This window comes from Sminthopsis crassicaudata, chromosome 2, assembly GCF_048593235.1.
Source record: "Sminthopsis crassicaudata isolate SCR6 chromosome 2, ASM4859323v1, whole genome shotgun sequence".
In the NCBI taxonomy this organism is placed as follows: Eukaryota; Metazoa; Chordata; class Mammalia; order Dasyuromorphia; family Dasyuridae; genus Sminthopsis; species Sminthopsis crassicaudata.
Window position 1 is genome coordinate 614,892,858 of NC_133618.1, and position 26,152 is coordinate 614,919,009.

The 26,152-nt window shown below is 35.3% G+C and overlaps 2 protein-coding genes across 10 annotated transcripts in view; one reads left to right on the forward strand and one right to left on the reverse strand.

Moving 5' to 3' along the window:
* The window catches only part of LRRC18 (leucine rich repeat containing 18), a 39,485-nt gene extending 17,446 nt beyond the window's left edge, over positions 1-22,039 (forward strand). For 2 of the 9 annotated variants that reach the window (XM_074296112.1, XM_074296115.1), the window contains 2 exons: positions 18,243-19,097; positions 21,467-22,039. In XM_074296112.1, coding sequence (XP_074152213.1) covers positions 18,334-19,097; positions 21,467-21,500 — 798 coding nt within the window. In that variant the 5' untranslated portion in view covers positions 18,243-18,333 and the 3' untranslated portion in view covers positions 21,501-22,039. Of the gene's footprint in view, positions 1-10,872; positions 11,343-11,571; positions 11,737-14,828; positions 14,959-15,289; positions 15,356-16,267; positions 16,348-18,242; positions 19,240-21,466 lie in introns of those variants that run through there. The other 7 variants (XM_074296111.1, XM_074296113.1, XM_074296110.1 and 4 more) reach the window with 7 other exon arrangements.
* WDFY4 (WDFY family member 4) overlaps positions 1-26,152 on the reverse strand; it is a gene marked incomplete in the record, with an annotated part of 362,592 nt that overhangs the window by 81,034 nt on the left and 255,406 nt on the right. Inside the window, 1 exon segment of the mRNA XM_074296119.1 lies at positions 25,272-25,325. Coding sequence (XP_074152220.1) covers positions 25,272-25,325 — 54 coding nt within the window.

Below are 26,152 nucleotides of genomic sequence, written 5' to 3' on the forward strand. Positions count from 1 at the left end.
TGCCTTGGAGGGAAATGTTCCTAATACCAAAGATACCAGAGATCTAGTCCCTTCCCTATCCAGATACTGACATATTTATGCCATTTCCCATGTATCTTCCATTTCCAGATTGTAAACTGTCAACTTTTAATTTCCAAAAATTACCAAAAAATCATACTCATAAGTAGAACTGATATCAAGACAATGACTTTGATGTCTGTGATTTTGAGTACTTCAAAAGGTGATGATACTCAATGTTATGTCTTAGTACTCTAATAATAAAGTGAAACATTATTACTATGTAGAAAAAGAGCTCTGGCTACATTAATTTCTATCTTGCAGACTACTCCATGTAGTCAATGGATAATTGAATGAAAATAACTCATGAAAAACTTATAATGTAACAAGCTCTATGCTAAGTACTAGAAACACAGAAACAGAAAATAATCTCTGCCCTCAAGGAGCTTACATTTTAATGGGAAATACTGCACTATGGAATGGGAAGAGAGTTATAGTTGGGACATCATAAAAGTAGAACAATAAGCAGTCTATAAATATGCTCTTTCCAGAGGCCATGGTAGTATGGGTCCGTTTACATTTCTCAGATAAAAAAAGATAGAAAGGTGGGAATTAAAATGTGAAAAGGTATGATTCCTGGGAACACAAAGACTAGTGGCTTAGGTAAGTAATTTTTAAAAAATAGTCATTCTTAAGTCACCTATCTGCAAGTTTAAAAATGCTAAAATATCTATCTTAATTTAATTATTTGTAGAAGCACAGAAAGACACTCATGTGGAATTCCAATTGGGGGAATTTAGGACTGGTTGTTATAGGATCTATCTGAAGATGAGTGCCTTGGGTACAAATATACATTACAACTTGGACCCTGAGCAAAACAGTCTATGAAAGTTAACAGGGAACTGTCCATAAGTCTAAATCTAAGACTGTTTTCAGAAAAGGGTATATAACAGGGAGAAAAAAAGTCTTACTCTAGCTTCTTCTAAATAAATAATCTATTCCATTATACCATATTGATCCTTTGCTATGCCTACAGAAATGATTGCATGTTTCTAACATCACAGTCATTTTTAAAGAGTTTAAAAACTGGGTTGAGCAAATTCCTTTTAGTTGTTTAAAAAATATGAAGACCTTTCATTCATAAGTCTTATTGAGTCTCATTGACTGGGTAGGTGATGTTACAAGACAACTTGAAAATCTAGACTTTATCAACATATTTGATCTGTCTCTCATTCCTGCTCTATTAGATTGACTCTTTGTGGTGCCATTAAAATCTGAGCCCCTTGAGAGCAAAGACTGGCTGACTTTTCTATTTGCATCTTCATTGCTTAGTGCATTGTACATGTCAAGTACTATATAAATAATTTTTCATTTGTTTATTGAACAAATTCCTCCCTCCCTCCCTCCCTTCCTTCCTTCTTTCCATGTTTCTTTCTTCTTTGTTTTCTTTTCTTTCTTTTGGGATACTTCTTGTCATATAACTAGAGCCCAGAGAAGGATACTGGATTAAAAAGGAATGAATTAAATAATTTTTATTCCTTGATCCCAATTTTCTAAGTGCACATAGACTATTAGAATTGGAATTGAGAAGTTGCTGTCGTGGTTGTGAGCTAATTTGATCATGTCTGACTTCTTTGTGATCCTATTTGCAATGTTCTTGGCAGCAATACAGGAATGGTTTGCTATTTCCTTCTCCAGCTCACTTTATAGGTGAGGAAACCGAGGTAAACATTGTTAAACAACTTGTCTAGGGTAAGTCAGCTAATAAGTACTTGAGGCTGGATTTGAACTCAGATCTTCCTGACTCCAGGTATTATAATCTATCCATTGCATTCCCTTGTTGCCCTTGGAATTGAGAAGACCCAAGTTCAAATTCCTTTTCAAGCAAATCTTTTTAGTTGGGCAAATCTTTTTAGTTGTTTAGGATAGTACATTGCTTAGAATGCTGGGTCTGAAGTGAGGAAGACCTGAATTGAAATTTAGACTTAAAACACTTACTAGCTGTATGATCCTGGGCAAGTCACTTAACTACTATCTTCCTCAACTCTAAAATGGACATAATGGTAGGAGTTGTCTCACAGTGTTGTCATGAAGATCAAATGAAACAATATTTTAAAGTTTCTAGGTTAAAGTAGGCATTTAATAAATGCTTATTCTCTCCCCTCTCCACATCTATGGAATTTCAGTTTCCTCACCTGAAATATAGAGATAATTATGACCCAACCCATAGAGTAATTGTGAGAATCAAATAACATAATGTCACAAAGTTCTACAAATAAACCTTAAACCCTAGTATAAATGTGAGCTGGTATTCTTATTTTCTTTTGTATATCTGCCCTCTGCCAAAGTAAAATTATAAAGTTAAATAGCATTTATACTAATTAACTTCTTTCTTCTGCTTATTTGCAGAAACATTTAATGGGTTGTGGTTAATGTATGTCCTAAATATCACAAGTTACTTAAGTACTCCAGTCATCCCTTTCATATCTGTCTAAAAACTCATCATTTGGTGACCAATCTTCTCATCCTGAGTTTCTTTGTATTAAATCATATTGGTCTCTGTAAAAAAAAAATCATAGACCTCATTGCATAGTCAAAGTTTGCCAGGTTGATAGGAAGGACCTATTGGAGTAACCATATAGAGCTCCAGACTTACCTGCATGACAATGTGAGGCATTTGAATAGCACTTTAATGGAAGACTAATTATGTAGTTCAAGACTAAAAATTGGAATTTCTAACATATCTCATAGGTGATTGAAACTTGTTCCAAGTTGATCTTCTAAAATTTGATGATGTCTTCTTACAAGAAATACTGTGGGTTTATTTTTTTTTAATTTTAGGCAAACCAAATTCCATACATATCTCTATTTTTTTTTTCCTGAGGAAATTGGGGTTAAGTGACTTTCCCAGAGTCACACAGCTAGGAAGTATTAAGTGTCTAAGACCAGATTTGAACTCAGCTCCTCCTGACTTCAGGGCTGGTGCTCTATCCACTGCACCACCTAGCTGCCCCAAAATACATTTCTATTGTGACATCTTATGTAAGTTATTGAAAAATTGATTTTAAAAAAGGATGTGTTGGTGACCTGTCTTCCCAAAGGATAACTACAAGGGACAGAGCTATAGTTGTACATTGCAGTGCTCCCAAGTGGGGCACAACTTTGGGAAGTTAGCATAGCAGATATGCAGTTCAAACCTACATCCGGGACACTCTCCTAGTGGCACGATATTATTCACACCAAAAAGCACCATATTGAACTAAAGATCAAATTGGAAGAGGCCAAAGACACAACATATGCTCTTAATATGTCCCAGAGAAAAGATGACCAGCTGTAAACATAAATGCAAAAAGTATAAAATGAAAACATCCTATAGCACTGAAAACTGTGACCATATATCACTTTCATGAGCCCTATCTGCCTTCTACTGTTAAATTTCCCCCTACAATCCAATACATATTAACTAAACTTTTTCTCTGATCAGATATTTCCTGTTTAGTCCCTGGAAAGGGTAGTAGTGCCAGTGGTTATCTCCAGTGTTTATCTCCAGTGTTTAGTACCACCTTTAGTCCTACTTTTTCTGTTTCTTATTGCCTAGTACACCCACCCAGGAAGGGAAGAATAAATCCTCTCACATCTGATGGACAAAAAATAAAAAAAAATACGCTAACTGGAGCTATGATCATTGGCTTCCTGAGATTTTTAGAAAAGGATTAGAGAATTATAGAATTGGAAGAAAGCCCAAATGTTATCAAGTTCATTCTTATACCTGTTGTAGTAATCCACTCTATAGTATCACCATAAAATGGTAATTCAGCCCTAACCAAAGACCACTATTAATGAGGAACTTATTGAAACTCAAGATGCAATCCTATGTCTGCACAATTGTAATGATCAGGAAGTACTTTACTTATGTTGAATCAATAATTTTGATCTATTGGCCCTATATGTCTTTTGGTAGGGCTAAGTAAAATATCTACTTCCATATAAGTATCCTTCAAATATTTGGAGGTGACTCTCTCTCTCTCTCTCTCTCTCTCTCTCTTTATATGTATATATATATATATATATATATATATACATATATATGTATATACATACATATATACATATATATGTATATACATACATATATATATATATATATATATAGTTTTGGTGAAACAGTCAGGATTAAATTATTTGGGCAGGATCAGAGATGGTTTCCTTTCTCTGCTATTCCCCAGGTATCTATTATCTGTTCTAAAAGATGGTATTCAGGACAAAATATAACATTCTAAATGTGGTGTAAACAAATCATTTAGAAAACACTTAATATGTGCAAAATGCTGTGCAAAGTTCTACTGATACAAATACACCTCTGCTCTCAAGGAGCTATTATCTTGATGGGAGAGACAAGACATATGGAAGATCTCAAATGCAACTCAGATATAAATGTCCTATGTTTTTTAGGGTATAGTGATATTGCAGATAATAATCCAAAGTCATTTCCATCAATGAAATACTATCAATTAGTGATATATGTACCCACAAAATCAACATTGAATCATTTAGTTTTGTTATCTTGATATATAAAATTAGGGTGATTTCTTCAGCCTACTAGAATATATTTCTGTATCCAAATCAGTAAATATATCCATTACACATTTAGATCCAAATCAGTGAAAAAAGAACAAATCCAGTGGCAGAGTTTTGTAGCATACCATTAGAGTGCTTCTCAAGACTTAACTCACTAATCTTTGCTTATAGACTCATAGATGATTGGATCATAAAATCACTCCGTTTTGAGACTATCTAACTATATAGTAATCATGCTAACTATATAGTAATCATGTCCGTAGTTCTTCAGCTTTTCCACCATGATGCCACAGAAATGGTGTCAACTATTTTGCAATACTATATCTGTAGCATTTCCCTAACCTACTCATCCATTAATCCTGCCCCTCCAAAATGACTTGTCAGACATGTCTTGCTTTTAATGAATCTCATGGACTACTAATAAGCATGCTTTCCTTTCCAAATGCTCTGAAATAAATCCTTTAAGATTGTGGTTTGGAATTTTGCCAGGAATCAACATCAAGATCATTGACCTACAATTAGATGAACCTATCTTCTTTCCCTTTTTTCTAATTGCCACAATTCTCAGTTCTAGTTCAATAATGTTTCTCCTGTCTTCCTAGATCCTTTAAAGGCACCAAGAGGTTATTCAAGGCCAACCAAAATGAACTAACTGAAGAGTCACTTGATATACCTTCTTTTACTATATTCTTGCTTAAGAGTTGCTAGTCTTTCAGTCTGTTTTATCCATTGGCTTTTCTATACTCAATTTTCTTGAATTCTTTATTTAATGTGAGAAGAAATAAATTCTAGAGTTTAATAGACATAAGAAATGAAGCATATTCATTTCAATAAAATAAGTATTTGTTCCCAAATTCTTTATCCCTCCTCTTGACAAGCTTCATGTGACCCTTGAGGATATGTGTAGCCTGAATTGGGAACTTTTTTCCTAGCTTATCTTGGCTTTCCCCAACTTGTTAGTCATGTTTTGTTAAGCTTATTCTACAGAATGTTGTCCTTGGCTGACAAAACAAAAGGCATCATGGAATAATGTAGAATTTAGCTTGGAGGGGTCATTGCAACTGGATTCAAATCCTTTCCCTTCCTACGTGTGTCACTGGGCAGTCAGTTAAAATCACTGGGCCTCAGTTTCCTCAACTTTCAATTATAGATAAGCTCTAAAGTATCTTTAGATTGTGGGGGCAGTTCTGTTGGAAACTCAAAATAATAGAAAAACAAATATTTCAGATGATTTCCTGAAACTCATATTAACTTTGTGACACTGGCTGCATCACTTACCTCTCAGCTTCTCAATTTTCTATAAAGTCAGGATAATAATAAGACTAACCTTAAAGTATTGCTGTGAATTCCTTAAAGTGACATGTAAATATGTCAATAGTAGGAACAGAAGGAATAGGAGGAGTAGAAGTAGTAATAATTTTATAGGAACTGGACCTGTGATTTCATTGATATAGAAAACTATTAGGTGAAAATACTCTTGAGAGCAGAAGTTGATTCTGTCCATGAAAGTAACCTGAATTATAATTAAAATGTAATTGGGAAATTAGAATAAGTAGAATAAATAAATATAAATAAATAAAAACATGGTAATATCACATTTTAAAACTAAGTGACCCCAAGTGGATGCTTATCTATGGTTTAATATCTTCTATTTTTTTTTCTGAGTTTCATGCCATTGACCTAGAACACCAAGAAATTAGGTGATTTTCCCAGGGTCATACAAACATTGTTTTTGAAACAAAATTTGAACCTAGATATTCCTATTTTCAAGGTCACATTTCTTTTAGTTATACCATGTTGCCAATATCATCACCACCACCATTATCAACACCACAATATGATCTAGCTAAATAAAACCTATTAACTCACTAAGTATAGAAAGAGTACCTTTAGAAAAAAATGGGTGCATATTTTCCTACCCATCTATCTATGAAGAAGGAAATGATAAAGCTCTGAAGGTAGATATGAGAACATGATTCAGTAAAAAAGAAAAAAAGAAAAATTAAAAAAAAACCTGATTTATGGGCGAAAGCAGCAACAAACAGGCAGAGTAGAAAAATGATGACACTGTTTGTTGTTGGGCTGTGAATTGGAGGAGGGAGTGAAGCTATACCTCTCTTAATCCTGCAATGCCCCCTGGTGATCAGAATGGTACCCTAAGAATACTCTCCCATTTTTTGCTCCTTCTCTATCTCTTTTCCAAAAAAGCCCCATTATCAGCTGTTGTCTTTGAAGTTCTTAGCATTAGAGACTGGAGACTGGGAGAAGAAAGTCACCTAACTTTTATCATCTGGGCTGTCAATTTAACTGCATAGACCCAAATTGGGACTTGGGAAGGTTCAGGTTCAAAAGGCAGTACTAACTTTTCTTATGCTTGTAATGTTCAGTAGCAATAAAGTTAATAGAATGAAGAATAATTGCCATGGTTGTTTATAATGACTCTTTTTTATGGGTGGATTCACTGTTGAAGTTGCCCCGATGAGGGGAGCTGCTTCTAGGACTTTGAGTATAGAAGCCTACAGTGGCTAGACAGAGGAGCATGATGTGCGCCTAATGGAGACTCTAAAGTAAGATCTGATTAGTACAGTTAATTTAGTGCAGAGCAAAATAGGCACTGCCAACTACGTGGACAAAGCCTCTAGAAAAAGTCCTTAGCAGCAACTAAAGCAAGCAGGAAGGGGTAAAACAATGGGAAGGGAAAATAAAATCTCAAGTCAACATACATTTAGTAGTCACGTTTTTACTATATGCAAAGGACACTCTGTTAGGTCCTGGGCATATAAAAACACAATGAACAATGGAGATAATCCCTGCCTGCTAGGACCTTATATTTCATGAGAATTTTTCATGTAGACCGATAAATAAATAAAATAATTCTGAGAGAGACACAAAGACACAGAGAGACAGAGGGAGGGGCAAAAAGACACAAAGACAGAGACTCAGACAGAGCCAAAGAGAGAGGGACAAACATAAAGAGACACACTGGGGCGAGGGGAGAGAATGAGAATGAGAGAGAGACAGAGAGGTCTATCATCTTAGACTATAAAAGGTAAATTAGGTAAATTGGAGTCATCTTGTAGCAGGCTTTATATTCTATATGAAAGTTTTTACATTTCTTCCACAGTCAAGGAAAAGGGGGGGGGGGTCAGAATTTGGAAGCCAAATCAGCATGATGACTGGCAGTTTGATAGTCTATGTGCAATAGAAGTTGACTATTTTGCCACATTGAGACTTTTAACATTTGATTCCTTCAGCAGAGTATATCATTCTCAAATGAGTTTAAAAATACCCCCTGCAGAATTTAGAGTGGCTGCCTGAGGCCACTCCATATTCCTAAAGCTCCTATTCCTTACACACAGACAAAAAAAAAGAGAATCTTGTCCAGTGTGGTCTTCATGGGGCTGTGGCTCAGAGAATGGTGACCTTGATTTATTACAGGAATAAGACCAAGCTGTCTGTAAGAGACTGTAGGAGACAATTTGGCAAGATGGAAAAATCTTAGGGGTCTGGCTCCTTAAAATAAGACCCAGAACTACAGAACTGATTATTTTTGGGTTCCCACCACACGTTATATTGAATTGATGTGATACAGTAAGTTGAAAGACTTGTTTCAGTTCTATTTCAATATCGTCTGCAACTAGGAGACTAGAATAACATTTTTCAAGTTATATATCATTAGAATATAATTGCTTCGCAAAGCTGAGCTTCTAGCTCTCTTTTAAGTGCAAGCATGGGGGGGGGCAGAATGAGAGGGTCCAATTCTCAATTTGTGTGAATCTATTATGCTCTTACCAATAACTCACACAATCCTTTATTGTTTACAAAGTATTGTCCTCATGACCTTATAAAATAGGAAGCACATCCTCATTTAACAGATGAGTCTCCAATACTGTTGCACAGAACAAGACAGAATAAAAGAGGGTGAGAGGAAGGAAGAGAAGAAGGAAGGAAGAAGGATGGAGGAAGGAAGGAAAGAAGGAAGGAAGGAAGGAAGGAAGGAAGGAAGGAAGGAAGGAAGGAAGGAAGGAAGGAAGGAAGGAAGGAAGGAAGGAAGGAAGGAAGGAAGGAAGGAAGGAAGGAAGGAGAGAGAAAAAGAGGGAGAGGGGGAAGTGAGGGGGAGGGAAGGAGGAAGGAAGGAGGGAAGAAGGGGAGGGAGGTTAGAAAGCATTGATGATAGCATTCACAAGAGATGTGACTCAGAAAATATTAGACTTAAAAGGGACCAACCTTAGAAGATCATCCAATGTAACCCCCATGTATACTGGATACAGAAACTAAACCCAGAGGGTTGAAATGACATCTGAAATCACCCAGTTAGGAAGTAACTGACCTGGCTTCAAGTTCAAGATTTCATCTACTAAACCATGAACCCATTGATGCCTCTTGATGTCAGGCCCAGTGCTCTTTTGTGCCTGTCCCTCTTTCTTAGATTCTTTCTTCTCTGTATCCAAATAGTTCTGCATTACTTTTTTCATCCAAAAATATATGTGTGTAGTGATGGATATAAATGTAGGTATTCTGTGGTCTTATTAGCAGATTCAACACAGTGAATACTTGCCACTCCCATTAAGAAACACCTATTTCCATTGCTTCAATGAAAACACTTTTTAACAGAAAGATTAAGGAAGTTGTCCTTTGACCTAGAGAGATTCAATTTTAGAATTTAAGAACTGCTTCCAGGGTCCTGATTCTAACACTGGGACTTAATCCATTTAAAAAGTCAGTCAAAAACAAGCATTTTATCAAGAATAATTTCCTCAAAAAATAAATAACATTTTATAGATAAGTTTACTTTATGGGTCAAATGATATTCAGAAGGAAAAAAAAGCTTTAAAAGAATCCATGACCTGTTTTTGTTTTTTTAATAGGTCACCTGTTAAATGATCAATCAAGTTCACTTAGTGATACAACTCCATTAATGCATTTCCTACCTTCCTTTCTCTTATCCTGCCTGCCTTCTTCCTTTGTTCTTTTCTTTTCTCTTTCTCTTCTTTTTCTCTATTTCTTTTCCTTTTCTTTCATTCTTTCTTCCTCCATTCCTTCCTTTCTCTTCCTTCTTTCTTCCCTTTGTTTCTTTCTTTCCCTCCCTCCCTCCCTTTCTTCTCTTTCCTTCCTTCCTTTTTTTCCTTCGTTCCTTCCCTCTTTCCTTTCTATTGTCTTTCTTTCTCAAGGAAATTAAGACCCAAAGGAATTATGATGCATTTCAGATGACACAGCTCAAGTGGAAGAATTGGAACTTGAAAGCTGTTTTTCTGGTTCTTCCTCCCTCTCTCCCTCTTTCCCTTTCTCTTTTCTTCCTTCCTTCCTTCCTTCCTTCCTTCCTTCCTTCCTTCCTTCCTTCCTTCCTTCCTTCCTTCCTTCCTTCCTTCCTTCCTTCCTTCCTTCCTTCCTTCCTTTCTTTCTTTCTTTCTTTCTTTCTTTCTTTCTTTCTTTCTTTCTTTCTTTCTTTCTTTCTTTCTTTCTTTCTTTCTTTCTTTCTTTCTTCCTTCCTTCCTTCCTTCCTTCCTTCCTTCCTTCCTTCCTTCCTTCCTTCCTTTTTTTTCCTTCCTTCCTTCCTTTTTCTTCCTTTCTTTCTTTTATCTTTTTTTAAAAAAGTTTATCTTTTTCCTTAGTGGAGACTCAAATTTAATTACATAATATGAAGCACATCAACTAGTATTATTGTCTCAAAATTAGATAGCAGCATAGGATTGCAACATCTGGGAGAGTTAAGATTTTTTTTTTATCATCTTGGTTTATGATGGTCTAGGAGGGTGAAATATTTACTGCTGTTAAAGATTTTGGTGCAGTGGGAAATATTCTCATCTCTCCCTACACTAATAATCACGATTTAGTATTTTATTTTATAAAAAATCCTTTCCATACTATTGCTTATTTGAACAAAAGCAATTAAAACAGTCTATATTCAGAATCACAAAACAAATACTATTAAACTAAATAGAAATCATGGATCTTTAGTTACTGGGCCCTGGATACTTTGATCTAAAGATGAGTTGAATTCTTATTAAAAGCAACAAGAGGAAATACCAGATTTGACAGACAAGAGTTTCCAAAGGAATAGTAATGCTTTCTCAAAAACCACAGTAATGCTTAGAATATAATGGCCATAATTCATTTATAGTACACTTTCTAGTTTGTAAAATGTTTTCTTCATCATGACCCTGTGAAATATGTTGAATATTATTTCCATTTTATAGATGAACCAAACTGAGGCACAGAGAAATTAGTTGACATGTTCATTACCACACAGATATTAAATGTTGAAACTATATTTCAAATTCATTCTCATTTTTACAGTTTGCAACAGGACTTTTCCTCAGAGTGATCCTGTGAAGTCATGCTACCATCATTATGCCTGTTATCATCCAGAATTATGGAGGCAAAGGATCTGCATTTTTAGAAGACTAATGTCATTTTTCCTTTAAGTCTCTCTTAAAGAACTAAGGAGGGACACAAGACATACTGATAGGTACTCTAAAGTATAACCCTAAGCTAGCAGCTTGGGAAAAAATACTGATAACTAGTTCAGAGAAAAAGTAAAGGCTGGAGGAATGGAAAGTCTTCTCACTCTGTGTGGAGTACAGTAGCTCTAATATGGGTATATTGCCACAGAGCTCTACCTAAAAGGTGATGATACACTTCAAGGTGAAAAGGAAATTCATGGATTATTTGTACTTTAATTTCCATGGGAAGCTAAAGAAGATAATGCATAGGTTATAGAGATTAAATTATATGGTCTGACTGGCTGCACTGATGAAATCAATCAGGTAATCGCCATATCTCTCCTATTATTTCCTGCTTTGGACACATGGTGATAGAATGAAGGAGGAGCATTTAGCTTTTGGTTTTTGTGTAGGAGTCTTGTTCCTTTCATGGGTGTTAGGAAAACATATAGCTCTAGCTTGTAAATCATCTGAAGTATGAATATGTATTTAATGTGTTTCTAGGGCTAGAAAAAACAGACTTTATATAATTTTATTTCCTTGTTTTACTTAGGTGAGCCAAGAAAAGTAATCTTATGATGGTAGTAAAAACTGGTTAGTTCATTTGTCGTGACTTATTTGCTCTGAATCCCCAACTTTTTCCTAAACTATGTGAAGTGATGGTGCTTTTACGTTAGTCTTCTGAAACAACAATCGTATCTTCCACCTGAAGTAATTGGTATGTTAAAGGCTTCCAACATAGTATAATAATAATGTTTATTATATAACATATAACGTATTTACATAATAATATATAATACAATAATAATAACTATTTATCTAGTGTTTTAAAGTTTGCAAAGCATTTTACATATGCTATCTCATATGGCCCTCATAACAATCCTGTGAGATAGGAGGGATACTTCTCATTTTATAGATAAACTGAAGTCAAGAGTTAGATGACCTGCCCAGAATCAAACCATTAATAAGTATCTGTGGCCAGATTTTAACTTAACTTTTTGACTCCAAGTGTAGTCAGAGGGCATCCACTGTTCCAACTAGCTACAAGAGTTTGAAAAAAAAGTTTTCACATCCCATTAGCATCTAAGAGTTGAAAACCTGTTTTAGATATCCTTGAAAGTCTTCATTATTTTTTAAACATTCTGATGACATGCTTAAAAATAAAACTACCAGACTAACAAATGCAGAAGATAGAAGCACTAAGCAACAAGCAAGTTGTTTATCATTCTGTCATTGACTAAGTCTAGCCTTAGTTAAAACCTAAAGATTTAGAAAGAGAGTTCCAGCCACTCTGCTGTACTTAACATAGCTCAAAGGGACAAAATTAATTTAAATTTTTTATATTTAGGAATAATGTAAAGTCTTACATGTAAGTTTAAAACTTGACTTCACAAGTACAAGAGGGAAGAGGTATGCAGTCATAGCTATTTGAAAACAGATATGGGAGGTTTAAGTAAACCACGAAGTGATAGAGCAGTTGAGAAAAACTAATTTGAACATGGTTCACAGTAAGAGAGACAGAGTTTCAAGGAATAAGGAAATGAAAGTCCTATTATTTTCTGCTTTGGTCAGACCTCATGTGGGGTTGTTACTTTCAGGTATGGGAGGCACAGTTTGGAAAATCAATAATATATCTGGATGTTTTCAGAACAAAGATGGTGAGGCTTAAGGCCAATGTTTAAACCCCATCTCTGATGTTCCTACTTATGTGATGTCATCCTGGGGTTTTGACTTCCTAATCTCTTAACAATTAGGAAGCTGAATTAGATAAGCTTGAGTCCCATTCAATTCCATATCTATGATCCTATTATATATTTACTATAAAGAATATAGAAAATACTGAGCTTTCCTAAGGAAGGGTTGGGGGTATATCAATCAACCCATCTGTTTTAAATCAATTAATGGTTTTTCATTGTCCCTTATTTTTATTGGTGGTAGTAAGGGGGAGATTCTGCTTTCTTGTTTATCTTTCTAGTGCTAATTGAGAACTACCAAGGTGGAGAGGATTGGGAAGGAAGATTGAATCTTGCTAGGCAAAAGAAAGGACTTTTTTTTTTTTTTTTTTTTTTGCTGTAAAACATTAAATACAATTACAGCATATACACATCAAGACTTTATATGGAAAAATGCTTCCTTGTATGAGGGAGTTTTTGATTTAACACCATTTTTACTCAAAATGAGGCAAGGCATTTTTTATTTTAAAAGTAACCAAAATAATAATAATAAATAAAATTAAAATTAAAAATATTGTCCTTTAAAAAAGGATAATAATTTGTGTTTGAACTCAAACATTAAATCTAAATCAAATATCAAATCTAAAGTTATTAAAATTTCATTGATTTTATAGGATCATATAATGAGAATAAGAAGTAGTAGATGAGTCTACCTCTTCATTTTATAGTGAAATAGAAATTAATTGACTTACCCAGCATCACACAGCTAGTATTTTGGAGGCAGGATTTGAACGCAGGTCTTTTTAATTCAAGTCTTGCACCCTCACCTGTCAAGATCTCCAACAAATAACCTATTGCTTTTGTACTAGTTGAATCCATGTCTTGGCTTATTTGGCAGTTGACAAAACATGAAAATACCAGGAAGATAGCCTGAAGCAGTAGAAAGGGCACTGAACCATATAAAATTCAAGAAAGATATCAATTCTAGCTTTGGCACTAACTCAGTGAAAATTTCACCTTCCTGAATCCTTTTTCCCTTAATGTTAGGGCCATCCCTCTGTTGATTATCTCTGATTCATTCTGTATATGTCTTTTTTTAACAAGGACTGCCTTATATCTTTCTCTGCATCCCTATCATGCAGTATAGTGCCTAGTATTCAGTTGGTGTTTAATAAATATTATTGATCCATTGATTGGCACTAATTCTATCTCACTTGGCTTTGGGCAAATTCTCTTCACCTCTTAGGTATTGTTTTTTTTTTTTTTCACTGTATTTTTAAACTGCAAAACTCAGGAGATCAAATGAGAGATGATATATTTTTCAGTCTGAAAACTGAAGACAATCTATGAATATGTAGCTACCATTTAAAATATCTGGCAGCTATTTAGCAACATTATACCTATTAATACATAATTCAACTTCCTTAAAAATAAATGTAACTACAACAATTTAAAATTTCTAACTTCAACCAAATAATAATAAAGTTTTATGATTCAAATGTGCTAATAAGCATTTGTACGATATGAAGCAAATGGATTACGATTAGAGTTTTCATTTAGTTGTTCATGGAGTGTAACAACCCTGGTGTTTAACTCAGAAGAGCTTGATGACTGAATTACTTTAAAGTAAAAATCAACTTGTCAGGTTTTTCTGATAACACATAAAACATACACTAGGTAAAAAGTAACATTTCATTCTTAGATGTTCTAAATTATTTGTTGGAATTTCTTAAAATATAACTGCTATCTTAGCAGGGTTACATATGAAACATATGATAGCTAATAAAAAACTAAAAAAATTATTTCAATTAAACACAGCAAAGAGAGCTGTAGTTTTTTATGATTTTTTACTATTATTTTTTATTTTTATAGCAATTTCATTTCCTTCTCCAACTTTGATCCCATATATGCTATGAGTTTAGAATCATGTCTGGTTTCAAGAATTTGAACTTTAGTTAGATGTTTCTTCCTGAAAGTTTAGAGTTCAAGTATGGGCTTTGGATAGTAGGAATTACAGATGAAAAGGACATTTTGCACTCCTTCCACTCTTTATATTTTATAGCTAAAGAAACCCCAAAAGCATGTGACTTTTCCAAAGAGTAGATTCAAATCCAGGACTTCTGATTTCTTTTCATAGCATCATGCTGCCTTCTAACATGCTGCAAGACAGTCAGCTTGGACTTGAAAGAAGACTAGGGAAGGAAGCAGGAATTCTGTGTGTCTGGATGCAGGGAGGTTTGGGGGTTTCAGTATATGAGAGAAATGAGGTGAAGCATGTTGTCTCCAGTTGGAGTTCCCTCCCTGCCCCCATAATAATGTACTTGAATATGATTAATGAGTAGCCAAATAGCCTGAAGGCCCCAGAATGAAGACTTTTTAATGGAGAAGTGTATTTATTATAGACAAATCCATATTGCTTCCCCCACAATCATTTATCAAAGCTGTGATTTGAGACTCTCCAATTAAACTGTAGAGTGCTAGACCCAGTTCGAGATTAACCAGCTGTAACTTGCTGTTACTACAGCTAAGTCCCCAGGATAGGGATTCCCATTTCTTTCCCCACTTTAACTCAACCATTGAATGTCTTCTTTCTGCTAGGTTTTTACCTTTGATTACACTAAATGCTAAGAAAAGTTCAGAGCTCTGGATGGTCATTGAAATCCTGTAAGTAGAATAAGACAAGACTCTGGTGCCATTAACAACTAAATATGTTAAATAAGTTCGAAAGGCATTTAGAATGAAAAAAAGAAATGAGGTTTTCAGACCACTTACTGGGAGGAACAGAGAACTGAAGACTTAAAGCTTCAATCCTTATCCCCTTTTAAAGATGAAGAAACTGAGACTTAGAGAGAGATTCAGTGACTTGTTCAAAATGTTATCTCTAGCAGAAAGGTCAATGGCTCATGTGATTATAGCTAGAAGGGACAACTCCTCATTTTATAGTTGAGGAAGTTCAGACCCAGGAAGTTTCAATGAGAAAGGAAAGGGAAAGCTCAGCATGTACCAGGTAGTATACTTAACACTTTTTTTTTACACAAATATTATATCATTTAGAAATATTATTTCATTTGATTCTCACAACAACCCTATAAGGGTAAGTGCTTTTATGATCCCCATATTACAGTTGAGTACATTGAAGTTAATCGACTTGCTCAAAGTCACACAGTTAATAAAAATCTGAGGCTTCATTCCTGGTCCAATGCTCTATCCATTGTGCCACCAGCTGCTTCTGGTAGATAAGTGTTTTGTTCAGGGATTTAATTGGGTCTTCAGATTCCATAGCCAGCAGTGCCCTTTCTCCTTTACCACACTTCTTTATTGAAGAGCTTTTGTAAATTCTGGTCCTAGCAGGGATGAAGCCTGAAGATAGGAGTCAGCTTCCAGGCTATGACCATGGAAAAAGAGGTGAACAATTACCAGCTCGGAGTAGGGGACAGGGGTGTGTGCAGAAGAAAACTCCTTGGAGCCAAAGATGAAAACAGAAATCATTTCATGCAGAGGGAAGTTTTCAGGCTGAATGATCAGTCAGACAGAGTGAAGACAGGGAGTGGGACCTACCCCGAGCATAGGCTAAATGTGGGCTGAGATGCCAGGGCTGCTCCTTGAGAGCTGGATTGGACCTCGAAATTATCCATCCCAAGTTCTTACTTTTGAAGGTAAGAAACAGAGCCACAAAGATTTTAAGTGGCTTGGCCTCAAGGTCATGAAAGTAATGGTTTCTGAACTGATATTCCAACTCAAGTTTGGTAATTCCAAATTTAATTTAAAAATAAATAATTAAAGAAATAGGTAAAGAACTGAGAGAGAGGTATATTCATCATGCAATCAGAAAACGGCAGTTACAAACATACCCTGTGTTTTAATTATGGCTTGTGTTCTTGGAGCCCATTTGAATTTGTAGTTGGGAGCCATAGAAGAATTGTTGCTGTTGTTGTTGTTCAGTTATTTCAGTTATGTCTGACTCTTCATGACCCCATTTTGGGGTTTTCTTTGCAAAGATACTATAGTGTTTTGCCATTTCCCCAGCTCATTTTACAGATGAGGAAGTTGAGGCAAACAGGGTTAAATGACTTGTCCAAGATCACACAATTAGTATATGTCTGAGGCCAGATATGAATCCAGGAAGATGAGTCTTTGTGACTTAAAGCCCAGAATTCTATACCTAGCTATCCCCATTAAAGGATCAATGGGAAACAAATGAGAAGGGCAAAATCATATTTTAGGAAGATTATTTTGGCAGCTGTATGGAAGTTGAACTAAAGGGAAATTAGAAGTCAATAATATGACTATTTTAGTAGTCCAGGTGAGAAATGATGAGATATCTGAATTAAGGTAGTAGGTACAAGATAGAGAGCAGAGAAACAGAGGTAGAGAGACAGAGACAGAGAAAAAAGAGGAGAGAGAGGAGAAGGAATGATAGAAAGAGAGGGAAGGGAATAGGGAGAGGGAGGGAGGGAGGGAGGGGGAGAGAGAGAGGGGGAGGGGGAGAGAGAGAGAGAGAGAGAGAGAGAGAGAGAGAGAGACAGAGAGAGAGAGAGAGAGCGAGCAAAGAAGGAAGGGAAGGGAGAAGGGAGGGAGGAAGGAAAGGAGAGAGAGGGAAATGAAGATGGAAGGAGGAAAAGAAGGGAAAGGAAAAAGAGGGCGAAGGAGGGTGACAGAGAGACAGAGACAGATGGCAGGAGAAATAGAGGGAGAGAGAGGAGAAGAAATGATAGGAGGGAGAAAGAAATAGGGAGAGAGAAAAGAAGGAAAGGAAAAGAAAGAGCACAAAGAAGGAAGGGAGGAGAGAAGGGAGGGAGAGGTAGATGAAGATGGAAAGGGAGAAGAAGAAGGGGAAGGAAAAAAGGAGGGTGAAGGAGGGAAAGAGAGTGACAGACAGAGACAGAGACAGAAAAAAGAGAGAGAGGAATTTGTTGTATGTGCAATCAATATCCTGCCATGACTTTCTTAAGTAATTTTTACTGGCATTGGTCTAGGAATTGATAAGGCCAGGTGATGGGTGTGATGTAGTATTGCAAATTGACAGGATGTGACTGATAGTAGGACACTATTGATTCAAGAAATACATCTATATTTTTCTCTTTATGTATCTCTTTATATAGACATACATACATATATGGATATGTTAATATATAGAAATATATGCTATTCTAATACTACTATATATATGCACTGTGTGTATACATACCTAGACATGTAGTACATACATACGTATGAGTGTGTGCATGTGTATGTGTGTGAATGATTAGTTAATTATATAATTCTAGAATTTCAGGACTAAAAAGAAATGTTCTGATAATCTGGTCCAAGTACCATATTTTAGAAATGAGGAAAACTCGGGACTCCCAGACAGCTGAAGTACCTCATCTAAGGTTGCTCATAGATAATCAATAGCAGAGCTCAGACTATAACCCAGGGATTCTGATTTCTCAGTGCTCCAAATTGTATTTTCCTCAGACCTTTTGCTGTATTCCATCCTGTAGGATGGACTGTGACTTTTGATTTTATCTTCTTGTATTGATTTCTAATAATTGTTTTCTGTCTTTCCCAGACTGCTTCTGCTAATAACTGCCATCAATTTCATCTCTTTTCCACCTGCCAATTATATCACTTACTATATCCTTCCCCTTTAAGGAAGCAAAATGGCCAAGGGACGGAAAGGCCCCAAAGGGAAAAAAATCACCTTAAAGATTGCCAAAAATTGTATCAAGATCACATTCGATGGGAGACGGCGCCTTGACCTAAGCAAAATGGGGATCACCACTTTCCCCAAGTGTATCCTAAAACTCAATGATGTTGATGAACTAGACCTGAGTCGAAATATGATTAAGAAGATACCAGAAAGCATCTCCAAGTTCCAAAACCTGCGTTGGTTAGATCTGCACAGCAACCTTATTGATAAGCTTCCTGATTCAATAGGCCAACTGGAAACTCTCCACTACCTCAACCTGTGCAATAACAAGTTAACCAGCAACTCCCTTCCTTTGGAGCTCAGAGACTTGAAAAACCTACGTACACTGAACTTGGGTTTGAATCACATCGATAATATCCCCACCACCCTTGGGGCACTGAAGGAGCTCCATGAGGTGGGTGTGTTTGACAATCTTCTGACCTCTATACCCAATAGTATCGCCAAACTCCCCAAACTAAAGAAACTGAATGCGAAGCGCAACCCCTTCCCCAAAGAAGAAGATGATACGGCATTTATTGATTCCATAAAGCGATTAGAAAACTTGTACTTGGTAGAAGAAAAAGATCTCTGTGCACCTTGCCTAAGGAAATGTCAAGATGCCCGGGACAAGTTGAATAAAATAAAGAGCATGGCACCCGCCCAAGCAAGGAAGCCAAACTTTGCAAATCTAATTAACCCTAACTCAACAGCCAAGGATAGTCAAGATGAATGGAGGTGAACAGGGACCCCTTTTCCCTGGGGAAAGTGGGGGGAAAATCTCACGAGGTTGTGTCAACAGGCAGCAGCAAAATGTCCATCATAACTGGTCACATGGCTTCTCCAGCCAAGCCCATAAAACACAGCTTTCCCTCCCTTTTTTGCTTGTGGATGTGGTGATTTAAGGTTTTTTGTTTGTTTCTCTCTCTCTCTCTCTCTCTCTCTCTCTCTCTCTCTCTCTCTCTCTCTTCTCTCTCTCTCTTCCCCCCCCCCTCTCTCTCTCATACACACACTAGCTCACTATTAAAGGTCCACAAACCCCCCTCTTGCCAAACAACTTTAACCCACCATTAGTGACAAGGGTAACTAAACATCACTCAGTTCCCTTTCATCTCCCCCACTTCAGGGTTTTGTAAATCTAGAAAGATTAGTGAGGTAGAAAATGCTGAAGTATCTTGGGACTTCTTAATAAATTTACCCTCAGTTCCTCTCAGAACAGGTTGACACATCTTTTGGGATATCTCAGAGAACTAGAACTGGAGATATAAGACGTGGTTTCAAATCCTACCTCACACATTATTGCCCCATCCATCACTTGCCCATATGATCATTTAACACTGCAAGTTCTCATTTGCCCTATCTCTAAAAGGGAAATAGACATCCTCGTACTACACACTCCACTGTGTTTTTGGAGTAGGGGAGACTTGGAAAACTTCAATGAGCCATGTAAATGTGAGTTATTAATAATCTGTTCTCCCTAGTGTGCTATATTTATTTCTTACAAAGAAAAGTATTGAAATGTTAACTCCATAATCCTCCTATTCTCTCATAGAACATTTGCTGTTGTTAGTCAGTAGTGGTCTAGAATGTTTGGGCAGACCTACTCGTTACTAACTTTGTTTCCTGTATATTTGTGTGTCATGGACAACCAGCATGGCTGGCAGACTACCACTGAAAATATATAAAACATTAGGAGAGCAGACCTCCACCTCTCGTACTTCTGTAATTCTCAGAATCAATTGTAAAGTCAGTGCTTATGGTGAGGAGGGTGCAAAAAATGAGAGAAGGGGGGGAGCCTATTGCCTCTGGAAGCTACTACATCCCATGGATTGCCTTTACAATCCATCACTGCTTACCTTTCTTCCCATGTTTTAGCTTTTAGATTTGTAAAGTACATTTCCCTATATCAACCTTGAGAAGTAGGAATTATAAGTATCAGTATTATTACTGTTATCTTTGCTTTTATATTTATATCCCCAGCACTAGCATAGACATTGACACTTAATAAGTACTTAATCTCATATCCATTCATTCATTTTCCTCATTTTTCAGATGAGAAAACTGATGTTCAGTAAGGTTCATTGAACTGTGTGTGGTCACACTTTTAGGGAATTATAAAATCACAATTCAAATCCAATTCTACTACACTCTTTTTCAGTATCTTCCTGTTAATTTTATTCTGTAGGGAAAGGAAAAAAAAGACTTTAGCTCTCTACTCTGCCTTTTGCAGTTTCTTCCCTGATGTGGGTAGGAGTATTTCCCATTAAGGACAATGTTTTTGAATCTGAAAATCTTGCTCAGGTTCTACTGGCATCACCTTTAAGAGCTCCATGGTCACATGCTATAATATTGCTGCCCTTCCTTTCCAATACATTAATAAACAGTCCACAGAAGACTTAATTCACTTCCACAAATGTAGTCAGGTAGCAGAGTAGTTAACCTCTCACCACTGTGACTTCTCCATTTTGAGTCATGTTTTATGTATAGATGATAAAATGATAACATCTATAGATGGCATTATCACCTGGGGTCATGCAAATGTAATCAGCAATGGACAATACTGATGGATGGAGCAAAGTATCCTAAGCACTATCCTATCACACAAAAAGGATTGATTTGTTCATTATCTCATAATAAATTGAAGTAAAGAAGATTTAAGTATGAAGAAAATATTCTTGATAGGAAGGTTAAGTTAGTAAGAACCACAACACCATGAAACACAGGCAAATTGAAATATCTTCCTCTGTAAACTTTAAAAAAAAATGAAACTGGATAGTGCATTGGATGGAGCACCAGCCCTGGAGTCAGAAGGAGCTGAGTTCAAATCTAGCCTCAGACACCTAACATTTCCTGGCTGTGTGACCCTGGGCAAGTCACTTAACCCCAATTGCCTCAGCAAAAAAACCAAAAAACCAAAAAAACCAAAAATACAAACAAAAACAAAAACAAAAACAAAAACAAAACCATAAATCCTATTAAAGGTGATTTAAAGAGAGTGCTATCTGAAGGCAGGGGGAACTGTAGAGGTCACTTACAGTCCAATGACTTTGTTTTCTCTGCAGCCTGGAGCAATTGACTCACAGACTTTCTGTGTCTTAATTCCCCAGGTTTTTGCAGACTTTGCTGGACTCACCATCCTAGATTATGACAAAAATTTGAAGACTAATCAGCTAAGAGGAATGGAGTTTGAAGATGAAAAGCAGTCAATTAGGAGAAGACTATCTAATATGACAATGGGAGAATTCTGAGAGCCAAGAGGTATCAATTTTTTGTCCAGCCACTGAGTTGCTTCATGGACTCGAGCACTGCCATGTTTTGCTGTGCTTCAGACACTGCACAGATGGAAAACACAGAGTTTGCCTTTATAGTAACCATCTTTCAGCAGAGATAGAATGCTGGATACACACTAATGAAACCCATCTAGAAATTATTGAATGAGTGTAATGTAAAGAGGAAATCCAGATATGATTATATATAAATTCAAAATGATGCATTGAATGATCTGAGATTTTTGGAAAAGAGAAAAAGGTCATGATTTTAGAGCACTGTAATGAATAAAATGTTTTAAGATTCAGCCTTCACTAATTCCCCTAAATTTTTTTCAGAGAATAAATTATAGTATTATGTACAAAGCACATAGAGATTTACAGGAAAAAATATTAAATAAATGTTGTTTTTCACTACTGTGTATGCATGTTCTTTGTCCCTGTAGACGGAAGTTATTTAGGTCTATGAAGGTGGGTAGAAACAATCTATTTAGTATGCAATCTTAAAATCTACTAACTCCATCTATTTCCCTTTCATACTTTTAATAGTATTTTAACTCATTGTGGCCTGTTTGGCTTATTTTAAGAATTTTTTTTCAATTAAAGAAGTCAATTTTTTTTTGTCTCTCATCTCACCACTACCCCAGTAATATTCTGGAGGAAAAAAACTAAATCTAAAGCAAAATAAATATCTATAGTCAAGCAAAACAAATTCCTAGATATAGGATTCCTAGCTATATACGACATGTCTATACACACACACACATATATATAAATATATATGCATGTGTATGTATATATAAACATACAATGCACATATGTACCTATGTATCAGATACATGTGCAAGATATACTTATGTATTCATATCTATATTTATATATCATATATGTGTAAGTACAAGAGATAATTATATATATTTAACATAGACACATAGGTAGATATATTTCAGTCTACATGTATACATACAAATTCATATATATGTATATGTACATATACAAATATTACATATATGCATATACATACATATGTGCATCAGTCTGCACTATGAGTCCATCACCTCTCTGTCAAGGAATGCATAGCATCTTCATCAGTTCTCTAAAAACTTGATGGGTTATTATATTGAAAAAAATTCACAAGACTTTCAAAGCTATATGTCTTTACAATATTTTTGTGATTGGATTTTTCTCCAGATTCTGCTTACTTTACTTTGCATTAGTTTATCCAGATTTTTCTGAAATTTTCCCTTTCATCATTTATTATGGCAAAATTGTATCCTAGCATATTCATATGCCATAATTTGTTCAGCCACCCTCCAAATAATGGACATCTCTTTAGCTCTTCTAGATCTTTGGCTCAAAACCCCCCCCAAAAAAACCCCTTCAATAAATATTTTGTAATATGGGTCCTTTTCTTTTCCTTTAATATCTCTGAAAATATAGTGTGGCCTAAATTTTAAAACAATATACAACAATTTTGGCTATTGAAGAAACATTGATGCAGTGATTTAAATAGAATTTAGCATGAATAAACGTTAAGATTTTTGCATGATGATATTGGGACAAAAATGGGAAAGAGATGATTAGGGAGCTGAGGGCAGAGTGCAACTAGCCAGATGTGAGACTAATGGAACCAGGAGGCCCAAGAGTACAAGTAGGTCTAATAAGTTCTGAGTCTAGAACAGGGAAGTACCTGTGATTACATATTTAGAACTAAAAATAGGTTACCAAAGTTCCAATGCTATTTCTTCTATGTTCCAGTCATCAGAATTGGAAATTCTGCACATTCTCAACTGACCAAATGTGTGTCATTAATCAAGTAAAATTCATAATTTGAAGTTCATTACTGTACATATAAGTCTGTGATGCCTTCAGTCATTTTTTTATTCTAAACATACTACACCAAACAAAATAGGCATTTCCATATGTATAGCAGAACAGATAAGGAGAATGTATATGAAAATTCAGGTTTCTACTGTGTACAGCTTTTCTTTTTAAACATAGAAGTTCAATCTGTAGATTTCAAAGTGATTGTACTTCTTTCTGATTTTCCTACATTTTTTAAAGATACCTTTTTCTTGTTTCTTTTTTTTTTTTTTTTCATAACCCTGTTCCCTACCTCCATCCTCCTATCTTTCTCCATTAGGGTAAAAAAGAGAAAAACCAAAAAAGTCTTGTATGATCATGTAGTTTGGCTTCTCATGGGTATATTTAAGTGAAAGCCAAAGAGAAGTATACTTTTCCATTAAATTATTCTTTAAAAAATTAATTGTAAGTATTGTCATGAAACAATAAAAAGCAACATTATATTTGAATAGTTAACATGATTTAGAACAAGAATTAAAGAAATGTAAATTCTTGGTTACAGCTAGGTAAATTTTGAGAAATATATATATATATATTAAGAGTTAGTAGGGAAGTTCAGTCATTTTTCAATTGGGTTCAAACTTTTGTGATCCCATTTGGGGTTTTTCTTAGCAAAAATATTGCAGTGGTTTGCCATTTCCTTCTCCAGTTCATTTTACAGATAGGGAACCTAGGCAAACTGAGTAACTTGACCAGGATTACACAGATAGTTAAATGTTTGAGTCTAGATGTGAACTCAAGAAAATGTGACTTCCTGATTCTAGGACCAGCACTTTATGCACTATGGCATAACCTACTTGCTCTGTTGAGACTTTATTGATGATTATTCATTTTATTGTCTTCATTTTACATTTTTACAAATTGAGTCACAGATTAAATAGCTTGTCAGGTCTCACAAAGGTAATATATTACAGATCTGGGACTCAAAAGCAAGTCTGCACAAATATTTAGTTATGATCAATCGTTTTAATTCCTCCATCCTTGGGCATCACATAGTAGCTTTTTTGTTCACTCTGAATCTTCCTGAATATCTAGGGATTGTTTGAGATTTTAAGATCTCTAGCCCACTTTGTATCAAAATTCTGGATCACACACACACACACACACACACACACACACACACACACACACACACACACATATATATATATATATATATATATATATATATATATATATATATATATATATATATATATATATATATATATATACATATATCTGAAGAAATCATGTTTTATATATATATATATATATACATATAAAAACAGATAAGCATGATAAATATATAAGATTATTTCACATAGGCAATAAAGTCCAGTTCTTAATCTTATAGATAAATTATAGGTAGGTAATGATTTTCATGAAAAAATATTAAATAAAAATATTTTAAAAAATTAAATTAAAAATAAAAAAATTAAAATAAAAAAAATTAATGATTTAATTCTTTTGCAAAAGCTATTCTTCTGTGTGCAATAATCAGGATGTCCTTTAGTGATTTGGCTCATGATTTGGATCTAATCATCCCAGAAACAGAAACTTGTTAGTTATTCCACTGTGGTGACCATTGTACCCAAAGACAGATTGCAGGATTGCATTAACAAAATATTTCATTTTAATTGAATTGCTACAAATAGCAGGGGTGGATGCTGGAAATTGTTTTGTTTTTACAAGATTAGTTATTTGGAAACTGGCTCTCTTAGAATGTTATTGTACATAGACAATTAAGAAATCATGTTTCTGACTTTTTTGGGGCTTTCAGATTAAGTGGGAAAGTACTCACAATCCAGAAAAGATCTTTCTCCTCTCAGCCCCCTTCTTAGTGCTCTTGGATGACCTGGGAGTTCAAAACATTTTCATGGCACAGGAAATAGGGATGAATAAGAGAGAAAGTCAGAGAAGTTTGTTTCAAATTTCTTTTTTGATTATTACTAACCATATGATATTAGTCAAGATATTAAGCTTCTCTGGGCCTCAGTTTCCCAAAAGGTAAAATGAGGCTGAGCTAGATAGAATCTGAGATTTTTTTTCCAACTCTAGAAATATGATTTCATCACTCTGGAAGTCACTGAAATAACTAAAATTTGATTCCAAGAAGTCAGATATGAATTTACAGATAAGTTCTACAAGAAAGGCCACGTACCCTATTTCCCACGTCCTTACTTTCCCCATAAGTACCATGGGACACATTTTCTACAAGATCAATAGGATGAGCAGAACAAGCCATTGTGGTCATTTTTCCTAACATAGGAATCATAATGTGGTCATGTTAACAGGATTGGATAATTATTTTCAACTTGGTAACCCCTAATTCCATATAAACTTGAACCACTGTATTCTAGAAGAGGATACCTTCATTGTATAGAACTTTCAAGTACCTGACTTCATTAATCTTCAAAATAATGGAAGCTCATTCAATTCTTCACTTCAACACACCGATTTATTTAGCTACTGGTTGATTTGCATCCAAGTTTATATATTTGTCATCATGCTGACAAAACAATGCATAAAAATCCCATTTCCTAGAAACTTGAATTCTACCATTCATTACTAAGTATCAAGTAGCACCTCTAGACACTGTGTATCAGCTAGAACAGCAACAGCAAAGGGTCTGCACTCAAATCCGAGCCCTGATTCTTAAAATCCATCTGCCTTTGGAGAACT